Below are 26,038 nucleotides of genomic sequence, written 5' to 3'. Positions count from 1 at the left end.
GTTGACGAATAGATTCATCTCGTTAAGCCATTTCCTGCCTCCTTCTATCTGGAGACCTACCTTCTGCTTGTGGCCAGAAATTGCCTTAAGACTATTCCACACTTTGCTGAACCAGACAGCTTACCAGTGGGCATTCACTCGTTGATCAGCTGATTGGCAGCATTATTAGACAGGGCAGTTTTTAGCCATGAGTATTCCTAGAGGTCTTCTTTGCCGATAATAGCCCTGAATATTGGGCTGTGTAGAGTCCTAAGGCATTACAATTGTTTTAGGCATGACAGCTGTTGTCCAGATAGTCAAGCAGATGATAGTTTTGTCCTGCACAACAGAGTACTTTAATAAGCAGGTGCTTGTAGGTAGCCAGTAGCTAGGGCTATCCAAAATTTGTCCCCTTTATACTTCCTTGACCTAATCCCTCGATACCTCCCCACATAATATCTCAAATTTTCTCAAGATCTCCTTGCTCTTACCTGCCCTTCATATATCTCCAAGATTTCTCTAGTACATCCTCTATTCTTGTGAACTTGCAAGTTGGCAATGATGTGAGATATTTGTCGGCAAATTCATGCCGTGCACATTATGAAATTGTTGACTAAACTCTGGACCGACAATGTAGTTGATCCTTGGAGAGATACACACAGCCATTGGCAGCTCCCCACAGAAATAAACCTACATACTGGGCTGATGTGGGCACGCATGCTTTTGAGAGTGCAGAAAGAGGGTTGTCAGGTGGATAACCAAGTATATGACCATGCCCAAGGCCTTCCACTGCCTTTCCATCTTAGGGAGGGTCCACACGATGTCTTTTGGCTCATAATCTGGCACGTCTATGCCGCGGGAGCTTTTACGGGCCGTATACGCTCCCATTGATTTCAATGGGAGTGTGGATCGTATACGCGGCGCTATTTTGCGGCCGTGATTTTGCGTGTGAACCCTCCCTTACCAAAATATCTCAACTTTCTATATGAGACTTCTGCCTATGATGGTCAGGGCTAAGGTAATTTCCTGGCCTAGAAATACGGGATTGATCATTTTGACAACTTAAAGAGTCCCCTACATCCCACTGGTGCTCTTAGTTGCCATGTACAGTGAAACACAAAGGAAAATTTTCCAAACAATTGTTCCTTGCTTCTCTGGTGGAACATATCTCTTCACAAAATAACTATAGTTGACCACATGATACTATAAAGGTTGATAAAATGTTAGGTACGTACAAAGGTTGATGATAAGCTTCTTGGATGAACTTTCACTATGTTGTTACCTCTGAACTATTTAAAGGGGTTGTCCAGGATCTGAAGATAATTGATACTGATGACCAATCCACAAGAATGGCGATCAGTATCAGATTTGGTTGAAGTCCGACAATTGTACCCGTCATCAATCAGCTGATGCAACTAACAAACGCTGTATATAAGGTATATAGGTGGAAGCCACCCTGCTCCTATTCAAGTAAAAGGGAGAGGGGCTGTAGTTCCAGGCACCACCACTATAATGTATGGAGCGGAAGCTGTATACAGTCTTGAAGCTTGTATACACTTGAATAGATGCAGTACTGCTTTTGGCTGTATACCTTATATATGGTTTCCAACGACTGCATAAGCTGATCGGTGTGGGGTCCATGTGTCAGACTCTGACCAATTGGACACTGATGACCTATCCTTATATAAGACTTCCGGCAGCCACATCAGCTGATGATCTGTTCTATGGATATCCTATCAGTATCAATTATCTTCATATTCTGGACAACCCCTTAAACTGATACTTCCCTTCTCCTATAGGATATAATGTATTGTCAGAAGCGGAGGTGAGATCGATGCTCAGTGTTCATGAATTGCAGTTTTCTCTTTAGATTTTTGGAAATTTTATTTTCCACGGTGTCATAATGTCTGATTCTTACTGAAGCGTGTTGACCAGGATGTGAGGATGACACATAAAGTCTGAATATTGAGAGGTTTTCACAATTTGTTCTTTCAGACCACAAGATGAATGAACTGTGCGCAGGTTGTGGATGTGCTATCTCAGACCGGTTCCTGCTCAGAGTGAATGACAGATCTTGGCATGAGTGCTGCGTCAAGTGTGCAGCCTGCCTACAGATCCTATCTGGGACCTGTTATTATCGGAACCGCCAGCTGTACTGCAAAGAAGACTATGAAAAGTAAGTTATTATGAATACTATCCTTAGTAAAAAAAAATGTTGGTAGTATTGACATGAATTGGTATTTTTCTTCAGCATTATAGTCACCTTCAGCTTTTATGTTTCATAAGTGTGAAGAATACAAGAGCAATTTAGCAGATGGGGCAAAGTTTCACAATTTGACAGAAGTCATTATTGGTAGATTAGTGGGTGACGGTTCCTGCTGTGACCAGTTACCTTATAGTCACATATAGTTCCTCAGTGATGAGGATAAGGGACCAAACGCCCCCCTAAGGACGAGCACTTCCATTACAGTCCAAGCAGTCCCATAGAAGTGAATTAAGCGCCAGTCACACAAGTGCACTGGCGCTCCATTCAGAAGGAAGCCATGGGCAGACTTTTGAACCCCGTCTTCTTGATCATTGGGGGACCTGGCTGTTAGGGAAGTGCCAGACAGCAGTTCCCCAGTGCTGTAGATGAACCCTGGAGGAAGGGGCACAAGAGACAGTGATCCCTGGTCCGAAACCCCCCATTTTCACTTCTTGCTTGCTGGTCCTGTCCTATGTAATAGGTGACAACTGGACGACAAAACCCTTCCTAAATATGTGACACATAAAACGTGGACAAGACAAACAACAACAAGGGAGGTCAGCTAGCTAGGAGTCGGTAACAGTTGAGCAATGCAGTTTCAAAATCGATAACCAAAAGAGTAGTCATTAGTGAAAGCCAGAGGTCAAGAATCAGAATACAAGAATAAACAGCAAGAGAAAAGCCAGCACGTACAAGGCAATAGCAAGCACCAATGTGAATGTGAGCCAAGAATAAATAGGGAGGAAGAACCCGCCCTGAACCTGATAGGAAGGCCAGCTATCAATCACAGGGCAAGACTAAATTTGCCCATTAGAGGAGCAGAGGGAAATGGAGGTGAAGCAGATGGGTGTGATGGAGAATCAATACCCTATCCTGTGGGATAAATGTCTACAACAGAACAATCCCTTTAAGATATTAGTGGTGTGAAAATCCCTTTAGGGAAAAATTGAAGAATTCTGAAACTAAAACATTGGTTCCTGTACAGGAAGTGAAACCCTTCAATAGACACCTCATGGTAATTCCGTCTTTTCACAATGGTGGTGATGTATATATAATACATTTAAGACAAAAAGTAAAAAAAAATAACTTAACTTAGTGTTTTACAGTTGTCAAACTGAAGGTTTGTTGGATAAGGAAAAATTAAGATAAAATAACAGCTGTAAGGGGGTCCTTACAAATAAGATCTCATAGGGGTGATGAAAAGCTTTAATCCTACACGTTGAGCCCCTTCCTCTCCGTCTGCCGCAGGCTTTCTTTGGCACCTGATTTAAGGCATGAGATCCTTGAATGCCCAGACTACGTCTTATCACAGAAGGAGTAGGGGTGGGATTGACAGAAACCATTTGATCTTCCGACCCTCCTCCACGACTGAGTAATCTGAACACTTTTCTTTTTGCCAAATCAAAAAATTAGATATAACAGACATTCAGTGAAGTCTTATATTTTAGCTCACTGTGTGTTGTATTTGTAGTATTTTTTTTTATATAAAAAAAAATCCAAGTTTAGAGATTTACTGCAGTCATCGTGTCCATTGAAGTGAATAATCAGGATGAGCGCTCCTTTTGTGAAATGTTTTTGTAATACAGATTCAGTCTCAATGTACATCAGATTATCCATTAGAATTGAAAGCAGATCCTGGGATTTGATACTATAGGGCTGTAAGGCCCACTCTTCTGACAGTGGGGGGATATCGGTACCAAAATTAACAGCACCGATATCTCCAGCAATGGGGCGCATACCGGGCTTTCTATCGATGTATAATAGCACATGTCGATGAGGATGTGAAAGGTCCTCTTTAAGAGACAATTGTGAATTGTGCTTGCTTACGTAGGGTGACGTAAAAATGCAAGAAAAACTTTTTGCATGGTGGAATTTGCAACAATGGGGCGTATCAGGACAGTGCAGCAAAACATCCTTAATAAATTTGGTAAATGTGCTCCACATAGAACCTACATTTCACATTGGTTGAAGCAGTACAAAAACACAGAGTGTTTATGCTATGGGAAAAGTCTGAACTGACCAAAGACTTTGGAAGAGACAGTGAACAGGATCTGAGCACTGTATAAGTGCAGTCCTAGAACTTAGACCAGGCTGAAGCTTGTAAGTGCCACAAACCAAGGTATGGTGTATCTTGGTAAAATGTGTTCTAAATCACGCATCTTATTCAGGAGCTGAAGCCAGACTACAGTAACTTGCATAACCAATTGGAAGAGGACACATTTGCTTACAGGCTGGTCGTCAGAGATGAGTCCACCTTTCACGTCAGTGGGAAGAATTCAGAGCTTAGACACACCATGGGCCTTTATTAAGCACATACGGGACTCACGCAAAGTAAGTGTGCTCCATGCACTGAGTGGGTGCAAAGTCTATGGTCCCGTCTTTTTTTCAGATGATGCTGTCACTGGCCGTTCCTACCTAGACATGTTAAAGGAATGGCTTTTACCACAGGTACATGAAGATCTGTCAAATGTAGTCTATCAGCAAGATGGTGCACCTCCACATTGGCATTTGAATGTTCACCAAGACCTGAATGAAACTCTACCAGGATGTTTGATTGGCAATACCATACTTGGAAGGACAACTATTGAAGTGACAACAGGGTCATAGATGTACTATGTACTATCAGAGAACATCTCTTGATGCAAAAATTCCTAAAAAGGTTATGACTGGCTATGAACTAGACCAATGAGCACTAGAAGATGAATCATGTTTTCTTTTAAATCATGTGGCCGCGACGTGGGTGTGTGACACTTACCTGTAGGAGTGATGGTACCAAGAAGTACTATGGGAAGAAGACAAGCCAGCAGGGGCAGCATAATGTCCTGGACAAAGTTCTTTTGGGACCTAGGGTCCTGGAATTCATGTGGATGTTACTTTGAAACTTACCACCTACCTAAGCAGTGTAAGGGTAAGTTTACACGGAGTATTTTGGTGAGGATTTTGAGGCCGTAACCATCTCCAAATCCTGACCAAAAAGACGGCTCTCATTAAAATCAATGGGAGTCGCTCAGGAGTTTTTTCCGGGAGCCGTTTCTTCCGGCTCTCAGAAAAAACAAGCGAGATGCTCATTCTTCAGGCCGAGTCGCCTCACGATTCGGCCTGAAGACACTCCCCTCCTCCGGACTAGGCCCATTCATTGATTAAACCAGTTATCATTTCCCTTTCTCCACCCCTTTGGACTATTCGTACATTGTCACTGGTGCAACTAAAGGGGGTGCAGTGTTCACAGCTACACCTGGGTCAAGAAGTCAAGGGGGGCCACGGATCACCAGTTAAACACCTTTGATCTCCTTTTTGATTTCCATGGCTGACAGTCTGTGCATTTTAAATGTATTACCCCTGTCCTCAGGTGCACTGGAAAGAAAAGATTTATGATACACAGCCTTCCAATGCCAGAAAAATAATGTATATTGGAAAAAAAATAGACATTGATTGGTAACATATAGTCAAGGAGGAATTCTGTGAGAGAGGCCGTGGCACAAAAGGGGGTATGGTTACTATGTGGGGGCAATTACAGGTGATGGGATTAGCGGGAAGCTTGTGTGCACAAGTCTACATGGTGGAAGACTGGACCTAGATCAAGACGAAAAGTGAAATATAAATGCTGTAAATATGTACAGATGGGATACGGCTGATGGCTGTGAAGAGCATTTGCACAGGGGGAGGGGGGCACGTTGAGGTTTGGCATCAGGGCCCTTGAATCCCTACTTACGCTCCTACACAGGGCATTACTTAGTGGGGAGTAACAATGACTCCAGTCATTCCTATTAATTGTCACTATATTTTTGACTACTTATACAGATTGACATACCGGTAATATCCATACATCTAGGTATTTGCTTAAAAAATGAAGTGTGTCCAGCGACTAATTCCTTTTTATCCCATTTCCCTCCCATGCCCGAGCCTTGAATTTCATTATTGACTTAATTTTTGTTTGACTTCCTGGGTAACCTCTCACAGTTTTAATCCCGCATCCTAGAAATGTAATTAAACGCTCCTCATACATGTTTAATATCTTCCCTCTCCCTCTGAGTTTATTACAGCTGTAATAAAAGACAATTTTGAGAGCAGTCCCATGGGCATTCCTCTTCCCTCATGGTAATCGCCCCTGGCATTTCACCAGAATGCACCTTCACAGGATATTGAGTTTGTCCCAGTGCTTCGTAGAGATGGTGGATAAGAACATGTGTTTGTACACAGCACTCATAAACAGTTGTATGGCTTGGAGGGCAAAGGGATGGAATGGAGGATCCGAGATACCCTCTGTACTACAAATAAGGAAGCCCCTTACTCTGCTCATAATTCCACCTATAGAAACTATGCATTATGATCCCAGGTAAGACGGTAGAGATCAAAAGTCACTTGGGGGCAAAGCATGATCGGGCAGCTTGTGATGGTCCTCTCACTCCTTGGATTATGGACCGAAGAAGGAGCCACTTTAGCACCAGAAGTATATTCATTTATACTAAAACAGTGGTCCAGGATTGTAATATAAGCTGATCAGCCATAGTATTAAAATTACCTAAAATATATTGTATACTATATGGCTACACCAGCCTAAACACAGCAAACTGTGATGAACATTGACACCTTTCTATCATAACCAGCAATAACTTTCAACAATATGTACTACCGTAGCTCTAAATGGGAAATTGGACCAGAAAGTCAAGGTTTTGTTCTCCACACATATCAATGAGCTTTGGACATCCATGACTAGTGGTGGGCGATCCATCTTGGTCCAACCTAAAGGGGCTCTATCAGCAAAATCATGCTGATAGAGCCCCACATATGCGTGAATAGCCTTTAAAAAGGCTATTCAGGCACCGTAAAAGTTATATTAAACTACCCCCCGTTTTAAAATAAAACCCTAAAAAAGAATGTTATCTACTTACGGATCGTGCACGCTGGGCGGGCATTCAGGGTGTGTCTTCTTCTTCATCCATGCCTTTTCTTCCTCTGACGTCCTCCGGTCCCGTCCTCCTCCGGCGCTCGCGAACGGACACTAATATAAAAAAAATGGCCTGGGCGCATGTGCAGTAGCATGCGGCTTCTACTACGGCTACTGCACAGACGCCCAGGCCATTTTTTATATCAGTGTCCGTTCGCGAGCGCCGGAGGAGGACGGGACCAGAGGACGTCGGAGGAAGAAGAGGCGTGGATAAAGAAGAAGACACACCCTGAATGCCCGCCCAGCATGCATGATCCGTAAGTAGATAACACTCTTTTTTTGGGTTTTATTTTGAAATGGGGGGGGGGGGGGTAGTTTAATATAACATTTACGGTGCCTGAATAGCCTTCACGCTATGCTATTCACGCATATGTGGGGCTCTATCAGCATGATTTTGCTGATAGAGCCCCTTTAAGTCTCTTCAGGCCCCAGGGTATAATAGGTGGAGGCCCAGGGGAGGCAACAAAAATTAAAAAAAAAACATTCATATTCACCTTCTGTTATCTCTTTTGGGCCTCCTCACGGCATCCGGTGCTGTTCTAATGACATGCACCTGATTGAGCCTCAGAGTTGACTGTGGGCACATGATGTCACCAAGGAGGCGGAGAGAGAGCGCCAGGTTCCATGAGGAGGCCCCAAAGAGGTAAGCAAATAAATTAAAAAGTATGAATTATTTTTTACACCTATCTCGGGCCTCCACCTATTATAGTCTGGGGTCTGAAGAAACCTCTAGAGTATTATGATGTCACTTTCACTTTCACATAACTTTGGCTGTGTTGGCCTTAGAGAGCCAGAAATTGGATAGGTAGGTTTCTAGCATCCGTAAGAGTATTCTACACTATGTGTTATAGATAGGTTCCTAGGAGCCCTGACAGTGTTCTACACTATGTTTTATAGATAGGTTCCTAGGAGCCCTGACAGTGTTCTACACTGTTTTATAGATGGGTTCCTAGGAGCCCTGACAGTCTCATACACTGTGTTTTATAGATAGGGTCCTAGGAGCCCTGACAGTGTTCTACACTATGTTTTATAGATGGGTTCCTAGGAGCCCTGACAGTATTCTACACTATGTTTTATGGATAGGTTCCTAGGACCCTTGACAGTGCTCTACACTATGTTTTATAGATAGGTTCCTAGGACCCTTGACAGTGCTCTACACTATGTTTTATAGATAGGCTCCTAGGAGCCCTGACAGTGTTCTGCACTATGTTATATAAATAGGTTCCTAGGAGCCCTGACAGTGTTCTACACTATGTTTTATAGATAGGTTCCTAGGAGTCCTGACAGTATTCTACACTATATTTTATAGATAGGTTCCTAGGAGCCCTGACAGTGTTATACACTATGTTTTATAGATAGGTTCCTAGGAGCCCTGACAGTGTTCTACACTATGTTTTATAGATAGGTTCCTAGGAGCCCTGACAGTGTTCTACACTATGTTTTATAGATAGGTTCCTAGGAGCCCTGACAGTGTTCTACACTATGTTTTATAGATAGGTTCCTAGGAGCCCTGACAGTGTTCTACACTATGTTTTATAGATAGGTCCCTAGGAGCCTTGACAGTGTTTCTACACTATGTTTTATAGATAGGTTCCTAGGAGCCCTGACAGTGTTCTACACTATGTTTTATAGATAGATTCCTAGGAGCCCTGACAGTGTTCTACACTATGTTTTATAGATAGGTCCCTAGGAGCCCTGACAGTGTTCTACACTATGTTTTATAGATAGGTAACTAGGATCCCTAAAAGTATTCTACACTATGTTTTATATATAGATTCCTAGGAGCCCTAAGAATGTTCTACACTATGTTTTATGCCAATTTAAGATGTGGTTTGTACTGGACTTGTTTGACCTAAAACAAATCTTGGATCCAAGTGACTCAAACCTGAAATGTAATGAATCCTGAGAGGTTTTCATATTTGTACCCCTGACTTTGGTGCCTATTCACCATCTGTTCATATTTGGGCAATGTTATGTAAATACTAACTGCTGTATATGGAGAACACTCCACAAGAGCTGTCACTAGGAGTGAAAATCCCATCTCATCTCAACTCATCTGATCGGCACTGTCACTTAGAGCATTTTGTGATTCTATTTCTTGAAATCTATTCAGCCATTCCACAGATATAAGCTCTTTTACCATTGATGCATATTATTGATGCATCTAATTTAGGCTAAAAAATTTTGACATGCTGGATATGAGGGTATGGATTCTCAGGTATAGGAGTGTAACTTAAATAGAATAGAATATAAGAGGGGAAAACCAAGAGATCCTATCAAGCTAGGTGACAGACTTGGTACAACCATTAAAGCATACAATGGTGGAGGGAATGAATGACATCATGAACCTCTCTCTATTACATCATATTTGGACAAACCTTCTGCTAAAATTACTTTGATGTCGGATCACCAGGTTGTAGAGTGGGTTCGCCATAGTTGAGAGGAGCTTTTTTTGGGTCCTGTTCATTGAGACCATGTCCCAGCCTTTCTGTTGGGTTCCAACTAGAAATGTGGGAAACTCCCAACACTCGTTTCTGGTTTGGGTGAACAGGGGCCCTGATTTTTGGGTCAAACAAGATTGGGGTATCCTCAGTAAAATATGAGGAGCTGAATGCTGCAATGAGGCCCAAAATAGTTGAGAGAAAGTGAGTGTAAATATTCTGACATCTGAAGCAAACCCAGAGTATAGTAATTTACCTCAATGTACAATATGTTGCAGTGGTCATTTTAGATGAATCCCCAATTGTTCAATTATATCGATCCCCAATTATCCATAACAGCATTGAACAGGACACCATCCATAATAGAGTGGTAGAAATCCTCTAGTAGGCTCCTGCGGTCTTCAACTGACTGGAAAAGACTCCAAAACTGACTCCAATGGAACTCCAAAATAGTGATGAAAAATTTAGGCTCAAAGTAAGCCAACTAAAGGGCGGTATCAATGTAGACTTTGCAGCAAACGAATCTTCTGACAAGTCATTTGATAGGTATCTGTTAATCTGGGTTATAGTCAAAAAGTTTTACCCCAAATTTATAGGTATCCTATCAGTCAGACACAATTTTTTGTAGGTACCACGTCGGAATAGCCTTAAGAAAGGCTATTCTGCTCCTACCTTTCGTCGTCTTCTCCGTCTTCGCCTACAATCCAACACTGTGCAAGCGGCCATTTTCTCGTGGCCTGTGGGCATGCGCAGTCTGCTCTGTCCAAGGCCCGAGGCCTTATAAGTTACAAGCCACCGCCGGAAGAAGAGGCTGAAGATGACACTGCTGAAGAAGAGGAGGCGGCGCTGGAGAGAGTTCTCTCGCAGTATTGGGGACGCCCCCAGTGCTGTCTGAGTGCTGGGACCCGCCCCCAGTGCTGCGAAAGAGCTAATTTATATACTGAGAAAAAAACGGGATTGTAGGCGAACGGCGGTGCGGAGAAGACGACGAAAGGTAGGAAACGAATAGCCTTTCTTAAGGCTATTCCGACGTGGTACCTAAAAAAAATTGTGTCTGACTGATAGGATCCCTTTAACGAGTTGGCATATGTTGTATAAATTGCTAGGCACACTACATTTTCTCTCTTTCCTTTCACCACCTTGTGACTGTCGATGTAATATCATTACGGTGGCAACAAATTAAGCACATCATAAAAAAACACTTATAACCACTTAGACGGGTTTCAAAATTGTCAAAGTGTAAGAAATATCTAGAATTGCAATTTGCAAATTTTCCTCCATTTATCTGAGAAGAATTCATAGCTTTACCTGACTGCCAATGGGTTCAATAGCAAACAAAAGGTCAAGCACACCTGCCCGAGGATTCGGCATCTAATCTAAGTAAATTCCATTCTGAACGGAACAAAATTTAAGCTTCAATTTTTCTATATTGGTCTGCAGTATTTTGCCCTGTGAATTTTCACTATATTTGAAAAAGAACATTTTAGTATGCATGGGAGGATGTAGCACCAGGTGGGTGTAGGCATCAACATCTCTCCTCTCTCCTGCCAGTCGACTGCGACCCCTAGCATACGAGCTCTGCCTCTCCTACCAGCTGCCACCACGTTTTGCTTGCAGCTTCTTCTTTGCTCCTTGGCTGCTCCTTAAAGACCCAGTGTGGGCACCAACTAATTTGACCACAGCTAACTTAGGGTTAGCTAAGGCACCTTCCCCCATTGGATGTTGACTGAGCATTCAGGTTCCTAGTGTCTTTGTGAAGGTGTTTGGCTTATTAGTTTTGGCTCTTTATTTTCAGATTTCCACCAACCATGACCACTGTCTTTTTTACTGTTAAAAGATAACTCCTTATGCCCTGACCTGTCTACAAAACACATCGCTACCTGTCCCTTCAGTGTCACACACCGGAGGCTCTTGACCCACCTGGGCCATTTGTCACTAAACTGGGTCTACTCGTAACGTCACTAAAGACCTGATAGTTTCATGTCATGAAGACCATATCTTGGGGCTAAAGGTTGAAGACCAGAAGACCAAATCCCCATATGGGGGTTAAAAGTTGAAGACCAGAAGACCACTTAAGCTCTCGGGAGTAGCCTTAAGTTAAACCAGTTTAGTGGCCCTTACAAGGATAAAGGCAGAGTAAAGGTGGCCATATATGTTCTCTAGAAAGCTCCCCATGTTCGATTTGGGCAAGTATGTATGTATTTTTAATATGGAGATAGGATTAAGCTGTTGTCAGATATCTCTTATCCCCCCCCCCCCCCCCATATATGCCAGACAAACAAACCATTCACATTACTTGGTCAGGCTGTCCTGCTGAAATCAGCCCGACTATGCCTAATGTCACCTTACGAGCCAGTGGAAGGATATTGTTGCCAACAGTAGACTGGAGAAATCCTTAGCCAATGTATAGATTCCAATTCATTCTGTGGAGGCATTATCAGGATTCTGATATAACCAAATACAAAGATTGAAGATTTCCATTGATCCCATCCTATTTTGTGTTATTATTAGGGACTATGTGAAAACTATGTAAAAATATCATAGTACATAAAGCACATAGAATCTACTATTATTCTTACTAAGAATTTTTGAGGTTACGGAAAATACAGGTAATGAACGGCCATGCTAGTATAAGGAGGCATGTTTTGCCGGAGCAGCCTTCTTCATCTATTGCATGTCCCAGAGGGAGAGACTTTTATTAGCATCCAGCAGCAATAAGACCAGCCGCTGAGGGTTCTGGGAGATTTTAATAAAGAAGACAAGGCTGTGAAATGTAATCAAATGTCTGATCAGATTACTTGATGCCTTAGAGTCACAGATCTCATAAAATCGTAGGGACGTCACTTACTCAAACACTCCGAGAAAGGGAGAGCTGTGAGGTCTAGTACTCGCTATGGTAATACCGACTTCATAGATAGCACTGTTCCTTTTAGGAGACTTTCCAGGATCTGAAGTGGTGGGGGAGGTCTTTTAACCCATTATTACCCATTAAGCGTATCAGTCGCTGACTTGGACACAGTAATTTGTGGAGGAGTGTTGGGTTATATTTATATATTACAATGGATCTCTAAAGGCTGGAGATAACCTCTGATGGTCCAGGTAAAAAAATTGGTTGATGGTCGATAAACTGTTCGATGAACGATCGGTGAATGATGGGCCTACACATTTTAGTCCATATTGGCTTATCTAGTGTTTCAGACTGGATATACATGTTCAAAGATACTGCGCAACAGACAAATGATGCGTTTGAGAATTTTCTTTCTGAGAAAGATTAGAAATCCAAATCCCATTAATATTTGGTGTGACCTTTGCCCTTTGGAGAAGGAGTCCTGGAAGTGATGATATGGCCCCCACAGATCCCTGAGCTCATCACTAGTCTGTCTGGGATGACATGAAGAGACAGAAGGATTGGAGCAAGCCTACATCTACAGAAGATCTGTGCTTAGTTCTCCAAGATGGTGGAAACAATCTCCCTGCAGAGTTCTTTCAAAAACTGTCTGCAAGTACCGAGAAGAACTGATGAAAGACAAAGGGCAAAGGTCACACCAAATGTTGATGGGATTTACATTTTTTTAATCACTAACACCTATTCTGGAAGCATCCTTACCCTACATCCTTACTATGCCTAAAAGTTGTGCACAGTACCATATGTTTAATAAAAATTAAAGATTTTTTGTATGAATATCGGATGAAAAAGTCAGTCACAGCTGACTCCTCTCCTGGGACTACAGTAATGTGGAATTTCACAAGACCAGAAGCTATAGACTTAGAAGAGAGAAAGACATATGAAGTTCCTTCGAGTAAAATGCTTCTCCGGAACATTGAGGGACTGTCCTACAACATTTTAGAGAAAAAAAACAGACATGGACTGCACATGCAAATGTCATACATTGATCTTATGCTTCTCAACAAAAATTTACAAAAATGAACACAAGTTTCTTGGTATACATATTGATCAAGGTGTATAAGCCCACTAGCCACTTCACGTCGTCCTCTATATAGTGGGTCCATACTCTACTATGCACAGAAACCATCAAAACCGCAACACAGTGCCCACAAGAAGATTGACCCAGGAATACAGCAACACCCCAGATGCAAGGCTAAGCCCCCGGCTCAGGGCCACACCACTCCACAGTCATTGCCCCACAGGAATGGCGGACATCATGCAGCACCATACAATGTTCACCATACCATATGGCCTCGGTGAGTGGACTGAGAGGCATATGATGGACTATCCTTATGTGTAAACAACCTCCGAACCTATATTATGTTAATCATTTCCTCAAGGTCTAGCCCCATCTAAGGATAGACCACTAAAGTGTATGCTTGTAGTTAAAAAAATTGAGATAGAATTTTTGTCTTTCTTCCAGAATTTTCTCTCCCCAAACAATTGTGTCTGTTCAAGAAATTTTGTTAATCCACAGGTGGTGGGGAAGATACACCACTGAAGAAAATATAAGAGAAAACAAAAAGTTAAAATATGTTAAAAATAAGAGCGCTTGAGAATCTCCAGTCTATTTGCGTGTGCTTGTCAAGGATATTTCAAGGTGGTCACCTGCTTCACATTCGTTGTAAAAAAAATCCAGTAAAATCCATCTGTGCATGGTCGTTGTTTACCAATGGAAAATGCATGAGGTGGAAGCAGTAAAAAGTTCTCATCAAAATCCAGCCTATGACCACCATAGAGACGCTGGCTTTATGGACGTAAACTTTGACCTTTGTTACATAAAATACTGCTTGACTTAACCTTGATCGCACCTTACCTTTGTTATAGGAAGAAGAGGATATTGGATCCATAGCAATGAAAACACATTGGAGGAGATTTACGAATCTAAATGGAATGGACCATCATTTTTGCCTAATTTGCGAAAAAGAAAAAAACTGATGTACCTGCTGTGTTTTAGACACTTTGGGGCATCACCAGGGCCCCACGTCTGGAGGGCAATCTATACCAGCTCATAGTTTGTGTAAATTTCCAGAATAATTTCTGCACGCCCAATTTGTACACGTCCCCGCCACTCCCCCAATTCAGGAAAGTAGCAAGGGTGGCCCAAAAAATTGCAAATTTTTAAGCAAAAATATGATTTGCACAAAAATTTGCAACTTTTTATGCCTTACGATGCACAATAAATGCGCCACTTCAGCCTTTGCTGTAAAAAGGGTAAGACAGTGAGAAAATTAGGGTCCATTCACACAGAAAAAAATGGTGAGGAATTTTGGTGTAGAATTGCAGCGCTGAAAAAAAAAGTCTCCCATTGACTTCAATGGGATTCCTTTTAGAAAAAGGAACCAAGGCTTTTTTTCAGCGCTGAAATTCCACACCAAAGTCCTCACCATTTTCCTCCATGTGAATGGACCCTTAAAGAGGAACTTTCACACCCCCACTAACCCCATCTCTTTTCTTCAGTAAGTTCTGCTCCACTGACTCTGAGACAGCTGACATTTTTTCTCTATCCCCCCACCATTCCTGAGCAACCATTTCTGGTAGCTTCAGCATTCAGTAGGCTAATTAGGTTCTCTCCTGTCAAGTGGGTGGTCCCGGACTGGAGCAGATTGTCTAGGAAATCCCACTTTATACTAAGGAGCCTAATTAGCATATTGGGTGATGAAATTACATGATGCAACCCATTGCCCTTATGGACTGGTGATTTAGTAATCCTTACTACTTAGGGGGATATCGTCACTCCTTGGGGAGAGACCACCATTTAGGTGGGTGGAGACTTATTAAGCCTTTAGCACTCCACTTTGCAAGGGACCATGGGAAGAATATGCAAATCTGTCTTCCATGATGTAATTAGGAAGTCAGGTGCCTCAGTAGAGGGCGCTCACTGGAATGTGCAAACCTGTCTTCCCTGATGTAATTAGGAAGACAGAATCTCAGTGATATGGCCCAATAAAGGCTGCTTCTGATGTTAAAGGGAGCAGCCTTTATTGGGCCATATCAATGAGATTCTGTCTTCCTAATTACATCAGGGAAGACAGGCTTGCACATTCCAGTGAGCGCCCTCTATTGGTTTGCAACACTAAGGCACCTGACTTCCTAATTACATCATGGAAGACAGATTTGCATATTCTTCCCATGGTTCCTTACTACTTAGTGAAACACAAGGGCTCCATGCTCAGAGGCCGTTATCCCTTATGCCGGGGCTGTACACCTTGGCTTTACTATGCCTGTGTTCAACAACCAGAAGCACTTGTGTCTTCACAAGAGATGGGAATTTTTTTTAAAGGATCCGCAGGATGGATAGAACATTCTGGTGTTTATTGTACCAATTTGATATGACAGGTTCCCTTTAAGATGTGCCAGCATGCACCATAATATTGTGCAAAAATAAGCCAACCAATAGGTGGTGTTAGGTTAGATAAAGGTGTCTAAAAATCCACAAAATTTATCATCCAGCAGGGGTCACTTTGATAACTTTGGCACAACTTTAGACTTCCTTGTCTAAGTCTACTTACAAAAATAGCTCCACACCTGTCTAGGGGTTGTGTCACATATTGACCAATATTTTCTGTGTAGTCATTTCTCATAATTTTCTTTAACCACTTCAGAACCGGGCTATTTTTCCTGGTTCAGGACCGGACACATTTTTGTGTCTTTTATTTTGGGTACATGCAGTTCTAAGGGCTATAACATTTTTTCCTTTGGGTTGCATCTTTATCAGTGATAAATCAGGATTTATTTTTATGCAGTTTTTTTTATTTTTCCATGTTTTTTATTTATTGTAATATCAAAGAAAAGAATATTGGGTGCTGAAACTAATAGAAGTGATGGCTTGGGAATGTGGAGGGCTAGTACTTTTTATTAGAGATGAGCGAACAGTAAAATGTTCGTGGTTCGATATTCATTTCGAGTAGCCCCTCAATATTCGACTACTCGAATCGAATATTGAATCCTATTATAGTCTATGGGGGGAAAATGCTTGTTTCAGGGGTAGGCAACGTTCGATCAAATTATACTTACCAAGTCCATGAGTGAGGGTCGGGCTGGATTCTTCTCCGTGCAGCTTCCCCGTGGCATCTTCCGGGTCTTCATTCACTCTGCCAGGCATCGGGCCTGGGCAGAGCCGACTGCGCATGCCCGCACTACAAGTGGACATGCGCAGTCGGCTCTGCCCAGGCCTGATGCCTGGCAGAGTGAATTCAGAGCTGGAAGACGCCGCGGGGAAGCTGCACGGAGAAGACTTCTAAAGGTAGGAGAAGAACCAGTGTTGATTGGCCGACTGTATAGCATTCAGCCAATCAATGCTGGTTCTGCATCGAACTTTTACATTCGAACAGCGAGTGGTACTCGATCGAGTACGAGTATTTTGAATACCGTAGTATTCGATCAAATGCCTACTCGATCGACTCCTACCTGCTCATCTCTACTTTTTAGTTATACTATTTTGGGGAATGTCTATTGCTTTGTTCACTTTGTGATAACATTTTTTAGAAGAGACGGTTTGGCACTTTAAATTTTTTTTTTCCCAATACGGCGCTCACCGTATGCATACGCCAGCCTGTCATTTAAATGAAGGCCAGACAAACCTAGAAGCCTTCAATAGACTCCTGGCTGTCATGGCAATGGATCTTGTTCCATCCTTCGGCGATCCTTAATGCCTGTGATCAGTACGGTCACTGATCCTGGGTATTAGTGATCGGTCTCTGCTGTATAATACAGCAAAGACCCAGCGGCTATGGTGGCCACTTAGCTCTTGAAAGGCCGCCATATTTAAATTCCCAACATCTGCCATACTATTACGGCGGATGTCGGAAAGGGGGTAATATTATTATTTTAAGGTAAAGCCTAAAGGGAGTCTGTCAGCAGTATATGGATTATAAACCTAATTAATCCAAGTACCTTGTAGAGGGGATTCTATAGTTTCCAGATTTGACTCTGTTTTGGAGTGTTTGAGCCTATTTTTATGTAAATTACTACTATACTCATATGCAAATGAGGGGGTATTTTGCCTGGAAATTTAGAGATGAGACTGAAGCCCAGGAATCCTAAGACACGCCCCCAATGTGCCTCTCATTTGCATATCAATAAAACTGCGATTTATGTGAAAATGGGGCTCTGAAGCTTAGTAATAAAGGCATAGTTGGAAACTGAAGGCGCGGTAAGTATAACTATATTTATACTTCTTATTATACTTTGGTGTCTGAAGAGACTCCGGAGTGTAATAATAGGTCTTCTGGTTCTCACTGAACAAACCTAAGGGCTGAATGTCACAAATATTTTTAAAAATATATCTGGTGAGGTTTGCCCATCTCTAATACATACCGAAAGAGGTCAAGGGAATGACAACTTCTAAGTAAGCATGGGCACCCAGGCCATTTTTTTTATATATAGCATGGTCTTGGATCCTACTTGCCTTGTATTCACACTGTAGGTCTATTCTGGGCCCGGGAGAGGTTTGTTTTAGTGTAGAGTTACATCTGAATGAGGTCGCCTTGTCGTGGCAGATGGGATTTTACTGTGTGAGCAAATGTGTAGTCAAAGAACCTCAAAGATTTTGTATGTGCTTAATTATAATAGTAACATAGTTTTAACTCTATGTATGTCTTGGTGCTGTGTGGAGAAGGCTGATGGAATTTTTGAATTTTTTTAGATAGATAGATAGGAGATAGATAGATGATAGATAGATAGATAGATAGATAGATAGGAGATAGATAGATAGATAGATAGATAGATAGATAGATAGATAGATAGGAGATAGATAGATAGATAGATAGATAGATAGATAGATAGGAGATAGATAGATAGATAGATAGATAGATAGATAGATAGATAGGAGATAGATAGATAGATAGATAGATAGATAGATAGATAGGAGATAGATAGATAGATAGATAGATAGATAGATAGATAGATAGATAGATAGGAGATAGATAGATAGGAGATAGATAGATAGATAGATAGGAGATAGATAGATAGATAGATAGATAGATAGATAGATGGATAGATAGAAAGATAGATAGGAGATAGATAGATAGATAGATAGAGATAGATAGATAGATAGATAGATAGATAGATAGATAGGAGATAGATAGATAGATAGATAGATAGATAGATAGATAGATAGATAGGAGATAGATAGATAGATAGATAGATAGATAGATAGATAGATAGATACGACGTAGATAGATAATAGATGGATAGATAGATAGATAGATAGATAGATAGATATGAGATGATAGATAGATAGATAGATAGATAGATAGATAGATGAGATAGATAGATAGATGAGATAGATAGATAGATAGATAGATAGATAGATAGATAAGAGATAGATAGATAGATAGATAGATAGATAGATAGATAGATAGACAGATAAGTAGATAGATAGAAGATAGATATATTGATGTAAACAAACACACACTAAAGATATTGCTGTCAGATCCCTGTTAGTGTTTAATCCAGGAATAATTTCATTGCGTCCTCCTGTTGATACAGGGTTACACAGCGGAGATTTATTATGTGCTGGCTCCGGTAATCCAGACATTATTACATCGCCTTAACTGGATTCCAGCTATATTAAAAAAGAGAGGCTATTCAGGCGCTCCTGACGCTAGCGCGGATCGGGAGGCCTCCTGGTGTAATGTAGGCTGACATGGTGTTTATTAGCTGGGGCTGCCTGTGCTGTCTAATTACTGCCGGGGAACACACATATGTATTGCAGACGGCTCACACCACCTGCACTTCTTTTAACCACTTTTTTGCTGGATAAGTGCAGGAAGACATTGCAAAAATTTGCAAAGTGTTAAACTGAATGTGGAACTTTTTCAGTGCAGACTGAGTTAAACCTTGAATGAATGTTGGACCCCATACTGGAAATTATATTATGGAGCCAATTTATCATGAAGACATTTTTTTTCAGACTTGGCTTTTTTTGTCAAATTTTTTATTTTTATTTTTTGCAGCAAAGTTATCAAAAATGTCTTATACTGTTTCAAAAATTTGCCTAATTTCTCTTGGGTGGAAGGCTCCAGAGTTCACAAATAATTTTTGTGGTGCATTTTTATGCCAATATAGAAATGAAATATGCTTGCACAAAAATTTTGAGACTTCTTAAAAAGTTACATATAATACATTACGCGTACACCTACACGCCATATAAACCGATCCTACATTACAAGTTACTTTGGAAATAAAAAGTTACATTATACGCTTTTCACTAAAAAAAATCGGACAGATGATAAATTAGGCAAAAATATTTTTTTAAAAATCACAAAATAAGTAAAAAACACAACAGAATTCTTGGGCAAAAGTAATTGGACCCATTGTTATCAAAGTGCTGGCTAGCTTTTTGCATATAAGACCCACTGATCATAAGAATGGGGATCCCCAGTTTGGCGGAGGCCACCTTAGTTTCCATACCGAAAAACGGGTAGCTGCAGTGCACCGGCATCCAGTTGCGCGTTTCGCTCCAGATTAGGACCAATGAATGGGCTTAGTCGGGAGGAGGAAGAGTCTTCAGGGGGATTCGCCTCGCGAATCTGCCTGTAGAATGAGCATGTCGCTGCTTTTTTCCCAGAGCTGGAACAAACGGGAGCCATCTTTTTGGTTAGGATTTTGAGGCGAATTCGGCCTCAATATCCTGACCAAAAAACTGTGTGTGAACTCAGCCTTACGGTATGTTCACACAGAGTTTTTTTGCAGTCGGATTTTGACGCGTAATCCGCCTCAAAATCCTCCTGTAAAAACGTCTTTCATTCATTTCAATGGGAGGTGCTCGCGTCTTTTTCCCGCTAGCGATTTTTTTCAGCAAGCGGGAAACAAAAGCGACATGCCCTATCTTCTTGCGGATTTTGCGGCTGAGTCAGACGCGGCGTCCGCAGCTCGAGCCTCCCTCCTGATTAGGCCTGTTCATTCGGACCTAATCAGGAGCGGGATGCCGCGACAGGATGCTGATGCACTGCAATGGCATCCCGTTGCGGCTAGCCACGTGGGAAAGTCACACAGTAGAAAAGGTTTCCGCTGTGTGAACTTACCCTTAATGCTGTAATAATTTAAAAAAAATCAAAATACCCAAAGTGCCATTCTTTTGTCAAACAAGTGGCCAAAAAGCTATTACTTTCCCAAAAATGATAGCAATAAAAAGATACAGCACGCTCCATAGACAAAAAAAGACCTTACTCTGCTTCGTAAATGAAAATATAAAAAACTTCATTTGTTTTTGCAGTATTAAAACATCAAAATTATATAAATTTAGTATTTCTGTAACTGACTCACATAATAAATGTAAAGATATAAAAATCCTAAAAAATTGTCATAACTGCATGTGACCCCTTCATTTTCATGCTATATTTTTTTTCCCCCCAGTTTCCCAATATGTGGTATGGAATATTAAATGGTGTCAATAGAAAGTACAATTTGTCCCACAAAACTCAGCCCCCCTATGGCTATGTGATCAGTAAAGTAAAAAAAAAAAAGTTAAGGTTTTTTTGGAAAGCAGGGAGTTAAAAAAAAAAAAGAAAGAACAAAAACAGAAAATAACTTCAGCAGGAAGGGGTTAAAGAGAGGTTAATCCCATTGAAAATGGCTACAGTAACAGCCCATTTACGTAGGCCAATGCAGTGGCAGAAAGTGCCAATCTATATTATGTCGTCCAGCCCCCTACAGTTTTCCTCCCCCATAAAGTTTCATTGTTTGTTGGTCTGCAGATCCCTATTTACAAAACAAGAGAGGGGGGAGGATGTGACAACAAGTGGGAAAAAAACCCAAAATATGTTTCTGCCCGGTTTCGAACCGGGGACCTTTCGCGTGTTAGGCGAACGTGATAACCACTACACTACAGAAACTTCCATATGAGCCTTCAAATTGGATAACAATATCTTTTATCAAAACTGTCTAAGGCTAAGGCCCTCATGTAGCAAACTGAAGTTAAAAAAACCTAAAAACACAGGTTTTTTAGTTCAACCCCTCCCCCCCATCCACAATGTGTGTGGGTGAGATAAACCAAAATTTCATTTTGCTTTGTTGGTACTGGAAATTGCTGTGTTTGTTATCTGCTGACAAAATTAAAAAATTTTGCAATATGGGACTTTTTCGTCTTTTTCTACCACTCATGCTACTTTTTTGCATGACTTATGTAGGGGGTACTATTATTGAAATAGTGCCTCCCCCACATTTAATAACCTCTTATGTAGGAGAGCAGGTCTATTACTTGGGGTGGTGCCATTAGGGCACTAATACAGTAATAGTGCCCCCCAGAGGTAATAGCATGACTTATGTAGGGGGCACTATTATTGGAATAGTGTCCCCCCCACATTTAATAACACTGCTTATGTTGGAGAGCAGGTCTATTACTTGGGGTGGTGCCATTAGGGCACTAATACGGTAATAGTGCCCCCCACAGGTAATAACATGACTTATGTAGGGGGCACTATTATTGTAATAATACTGGTTTCTGGTGAATTATGATTACATAAATCTGATACGTAATGTTCATTTACCATAAATCTTCAGTGGACGTGGGATGAACTTTTACAGATAAAAGGTTGTGTTTCCCAGAAAATCTAGGAGAGTAGGCAGTCATATATCATATCTCTAGGTGCTGTTAACCCACGAAGAATCGGAGGTATCCCTTAAACGGGATGTCTGAATTAGGAAACTCAACCCTAATAAAGAAACCAGAGTTAATACAAGGAAGTTCCGCTTTCAGCACTCTCATAAATTAGCCAGAGGAAAGAGGGATTATAATGGTCTGGAGAAACCCAACAGAACCATAGTAGCCCATTGTGTGAAGGGTGTTTGTGTAATGCTTCATCAAGCCTGAGGTGGCACTGCAGGGAGATTGAATAGTTTTTGTTGGTCGCCATCCAAAATTTCTGAAATCTTTATTTTTGTACTTTTCATTATTTTGTTGATATGCATTATTAAAGATGGGCGAACTGACTCATACCGAGCTGGGTTTCGACCTGAATTTTCCAATTTATTTATTTTGTATGAAATCAAACAAATGACTAGTCATCTCAGCAAACTAAAATGGTCGCCGTATAATAGGTGGAGACCCAGGGGAGGTGAGAGCCGATCACAAGTCTGGTGGCCATGGATCCACAGTTAGCTAAGTCTCCAGGTTCTTGCTCATATGACTCTTCTTATCTCTTAGGCTTTTTGCTACGAAATGCAACAGCTGCCTGAAAACAGTGATGCCATCTGAACTCATCATGCGTGTTCTCAACCACGTGTATCACGTGGCCTGCTTCTACTGCTGCGAGTGTGAACGAAGGCTGGAGCGAGGGGATGAGTTTGTGTTAAAAGAAGGACAACTGTTGTGTCGGAGCGACTATGAAAGGGAGAGAGAGATGCTCAGCGCCTTCAGCCTGACACCATCTGGATCCGGTAGGTTGTAGTCCACCTGGCACAAGGTACCAAGTTAGGTAGTCACCCCAGGGGCAACATAGTACCGCTCTTAACCCACATCCATGACGCGTCAACTGGCCAACCAGTACCCTGCTCTCCTCTAACAGGAGGCAAAACTCCGAAACAGCTGTCGGTGGATGTGCAACCTGTTTAGATAGATCTTCAGAAAATGGTCAATCCTTTTAACCCCTTTCTGACCTTTTTTTTAATGTTTTAATGGCTGATAACCCAAGTCATGTTCCAAGACTTCTTTAGAGGTCAGACATCTACTTATAGGATTGCTACTTTCCAATAAGTTGGGCCAAAGACACAGTTTTCCTCTTTCCAGCATGGAGAACTATTTTGCATACATTTTTCTGAGAAATATCTGGATATATAGGCAGGGGGTAGCAATAGGGGGTGCAGAGGTAGCAGGTTCTACCAGGCCCTCCACTCTGAGGGGGCCCAAATTTCTCTCTGCGACATGAAATGTAATATAGGGGATCCATTACAGATTTAGCATTGGGGCCCAGGAGATTCAAGTTACCCCTCTGCATGTACGGTAAAGTAGTTGTTATACCAGATGCTCCTCTATCTTAAAGGGGTTGTGAAGGATCAAAAAACATGGCTGCTATATTCCTCGCAGGAAGTGACCTCACACCCATTGGACACTTTACTGCACCATCATGTGACCAAAGGGATATGATGTCACTTCCTGACCAACAGAAATCAGCCATGTTTTCTAATCCTGCACCAGCCCTTTAAGTGGTGATGTCAAACAAGTCGAAAGCAAAAAAGTCTAAAAACTCGAGCACCCACTTTTCTAAGTGACTTTCTTGAAAATGGCTCCTAAGATATTCTTCTATATACTTAATGGTTAATATCATGTTTCTTTCTCACATGGAAGTATGTTCTGCTTCTAGTTAAAAGTGAAGATGAGGATGGGAGTAACGGCAAAGGAAGCGATGAAGCAAAGGATCTGAAACGATCGAAAAGGCCGAGAACAATTCTCACCACACAGCAGCGCAGAGCTTTTAAGGCATCGTTTGAGGTGTCTTCCAAACCTTGCAGAAAGGTACTTACTGTAAACTATTTAGGTGTATAGGTATAGCTATAGCCCCATATTGCCTTGTTCTTTTGAGAGTTGACAAACCTCCATAGACATAATACAGTTGACCAGTCCTGGGCCTTTTCTACTCTCATGTGTATGGGGCCTTTATTCCCATCTTCTCCGCAGGCTGAGTACTGATCCTCCATGTACATGTATGTTTTTGCTTTTCTCTATAGGTACACGGTATTATTCTTTTGCAGGTGAGGGAGACACTGGCGGCAGAGACGGGTCTGACCGTGCGCGTTGTTCAGGTTTGGTTCCAGAACCAGAGAGCCAAGGTACAGAAACAGGTCTACACAACATCTTCTATAACATTAAGGGGGTGGTGTCATCAGAAAACAACACCCTTTATATTAAAGTCACTGGGGCAGTCACCTAATCCTGATGTAGTATTCTATCTGGTCCTTCAGATGAGTGGTCATCCTTATATTACTTCTAGAATAAGAAATGTCCATGTGCCTACAGGGGTTGTCCTAATGGGTAGAGGGGAACAAACCGATTTGGATCAAACCATATTAGACCCAATAAAAGTAACCTGGATGTGAAACAATTATACTCTGGGGTATAGTCGGTGTCCCAGGGGAGATGTAAAAAATAACAGTGACTTATACTCACCTCCGAGTCCTCTTCTGGCCTCCTGGTAGACGTCATGCACCCCATGGTAACTCCTGAGGCCTGTGACCAGACGCCACGCAGATGCCTATAGTAGGTGAGGGAAAGTGAGTATACTTTTTTTTATTTTTCTTCACCTCTCCTGGGCCTCCACTTATTATACCACCGAGTATAATCACTTTGGTTCTTGCAAACTTATTTGACCTGTTTGGGTCAGGCCGTATAAACCCTGAAACTAAACAGATCTTCAGAGGTTCGCCCATGTATGCTAATAAGACAACTTCTCAAACAGTGCCTCACCGCATGTCCACAGGAATTGCAGTTACTATACCTGACCTATCAGAAATCTGATTTAGGTTAAATAAGGACCCCTTCACATGGCGTAAGCGCTCGGCTCATTCCAAGCCGTACACGCGAGCGCTTCTAAACACTTCCCATTCACTTCAATGGGAGCACTCGTAAAGCCGGCTTTACGCGCACTGCCATTGAAGTGAATGGGAAGTGTTTAGAAGAGCTCACGTGTACGGCTTGGAATGAGCCGAGCGCTTACGCCATGTGAAGGGGTCCTAGGTCTCCATGTAGCAAAACCCAGCTAAAAAACAATGTAAAAAACACAATGGGTTCTTTTCCGTAATGTTATTCCCTGACTTTTTGCTCCATATTCTTTCTTCCCCTATTATATTTATAGGGAACACACTTGTGATTCCAATGCGTAGACGCTTTAGTCTTAAAGGGGTTGTCCAACATTGTCAAACATACAGTGCTGTCACTATAAGGAGCTGTGCACCTGTGCTCATCACATGATCATGAACCATATATCACTTGACCATGAACATTGTGAAACCCACAAAAACTGGTGAAACTTCACGTTTAATACTTCTTACTTTGGTATTCGAGATGTGGTAATGGGGTGTTTTCCAGCTGCCCCACTGCTAGTGCAGTGACATTGGTAAGGTCGAAGCCGTGTTTATGACTAATTGACCAATAATCCTGGTGTAACTTGTCGTCCTGATTAACCCCTTAAGGACCAGGCCATTTTTTGGTTTCGCATTTTCGTTTTTCCCTCCTCACATTTCAAGAGCCATAACTTTTTCATTTTTCAGTTCACAGAGTCACATGATAGCTTATTGTTTGCGGGACAAATTGTACTTTGTAATGGCACCATTCAATATGCTGTGCAATGTACTGGGAAGCTGGAAAAAAATTCAGAATGAGGCGCAATTGGAGAAAAAATGCATTTGCGCCATTTTCTTATGGGTTTAATTTTTACAGCATTCACTGTTTGGTACAAATGACATGTTACCTGTGTTCTACGTGTCAGTACAAACGCGGTGATACCAAATTTATATAGTATTTGAAATTTTTTGATACT

General features: G+C 41.7%; 1 protein-coding gene and 1 non-coding gene across 2 annotated transcripts in view; one reads left to right on the top strand and one right to left on the bottom strand.

Annotated features, from left to right (window-relative positions):
• The window catches only part of LOC142204766 (LIM homeobox transcription factor 1-alpha-like), a 36,011-nt gene that overhangs the window by 5,428 nt on the left and 4,545 nt on the right, over positions 1–26,038 (top strand). The window contains exons 2-5 of the mRNA XM_075276085.1: positions 1,975–2,155; positions 22,711–22,943; positions 23,867–24,018; positions 24,255–24,332. Of these exons, the coding sequence (XP_075132186.1) occupies positions 1,975–2,155; positions 22,711–22,943; positions 23,867–24,018; positions 24,255–24,332 (644 nt within the window). The remainder of the gene's footprint in view (positions 1–1,974; positions 2,156–22,710; positions 22,944–23,866; positions 24,019–24,254; positions 24,333–26,038) is intronic.
• Positions 21,328–21,400, bottom strand: TRNAV-AAC (transfer RNA valine (anticodon AAC)). The gene has a single exon. It is a non-coding gene; the product is annotated as a tRNA-Val (tRNA).

Source organism: Leptodactylus fuscus, chromosome 5, assembly GCF_031893055.1.
Source record: "Leptodactylus fuscus isolate aLepFus1 chromosome 5, aLepFus1.hap2, whole genome shotgun sequence".
Classification (NCBI taxonomy): Eukaryota; Metazoa; Chordata; class Amphibia; order Anura; family Leptodactylidae; genus Leptodactylus; species Leptodactylus fuscus.
Note: the sequence above shows the minus strand (reverse complement) of the source record. Positions and strands in the feature narration are given on the sequence as shown.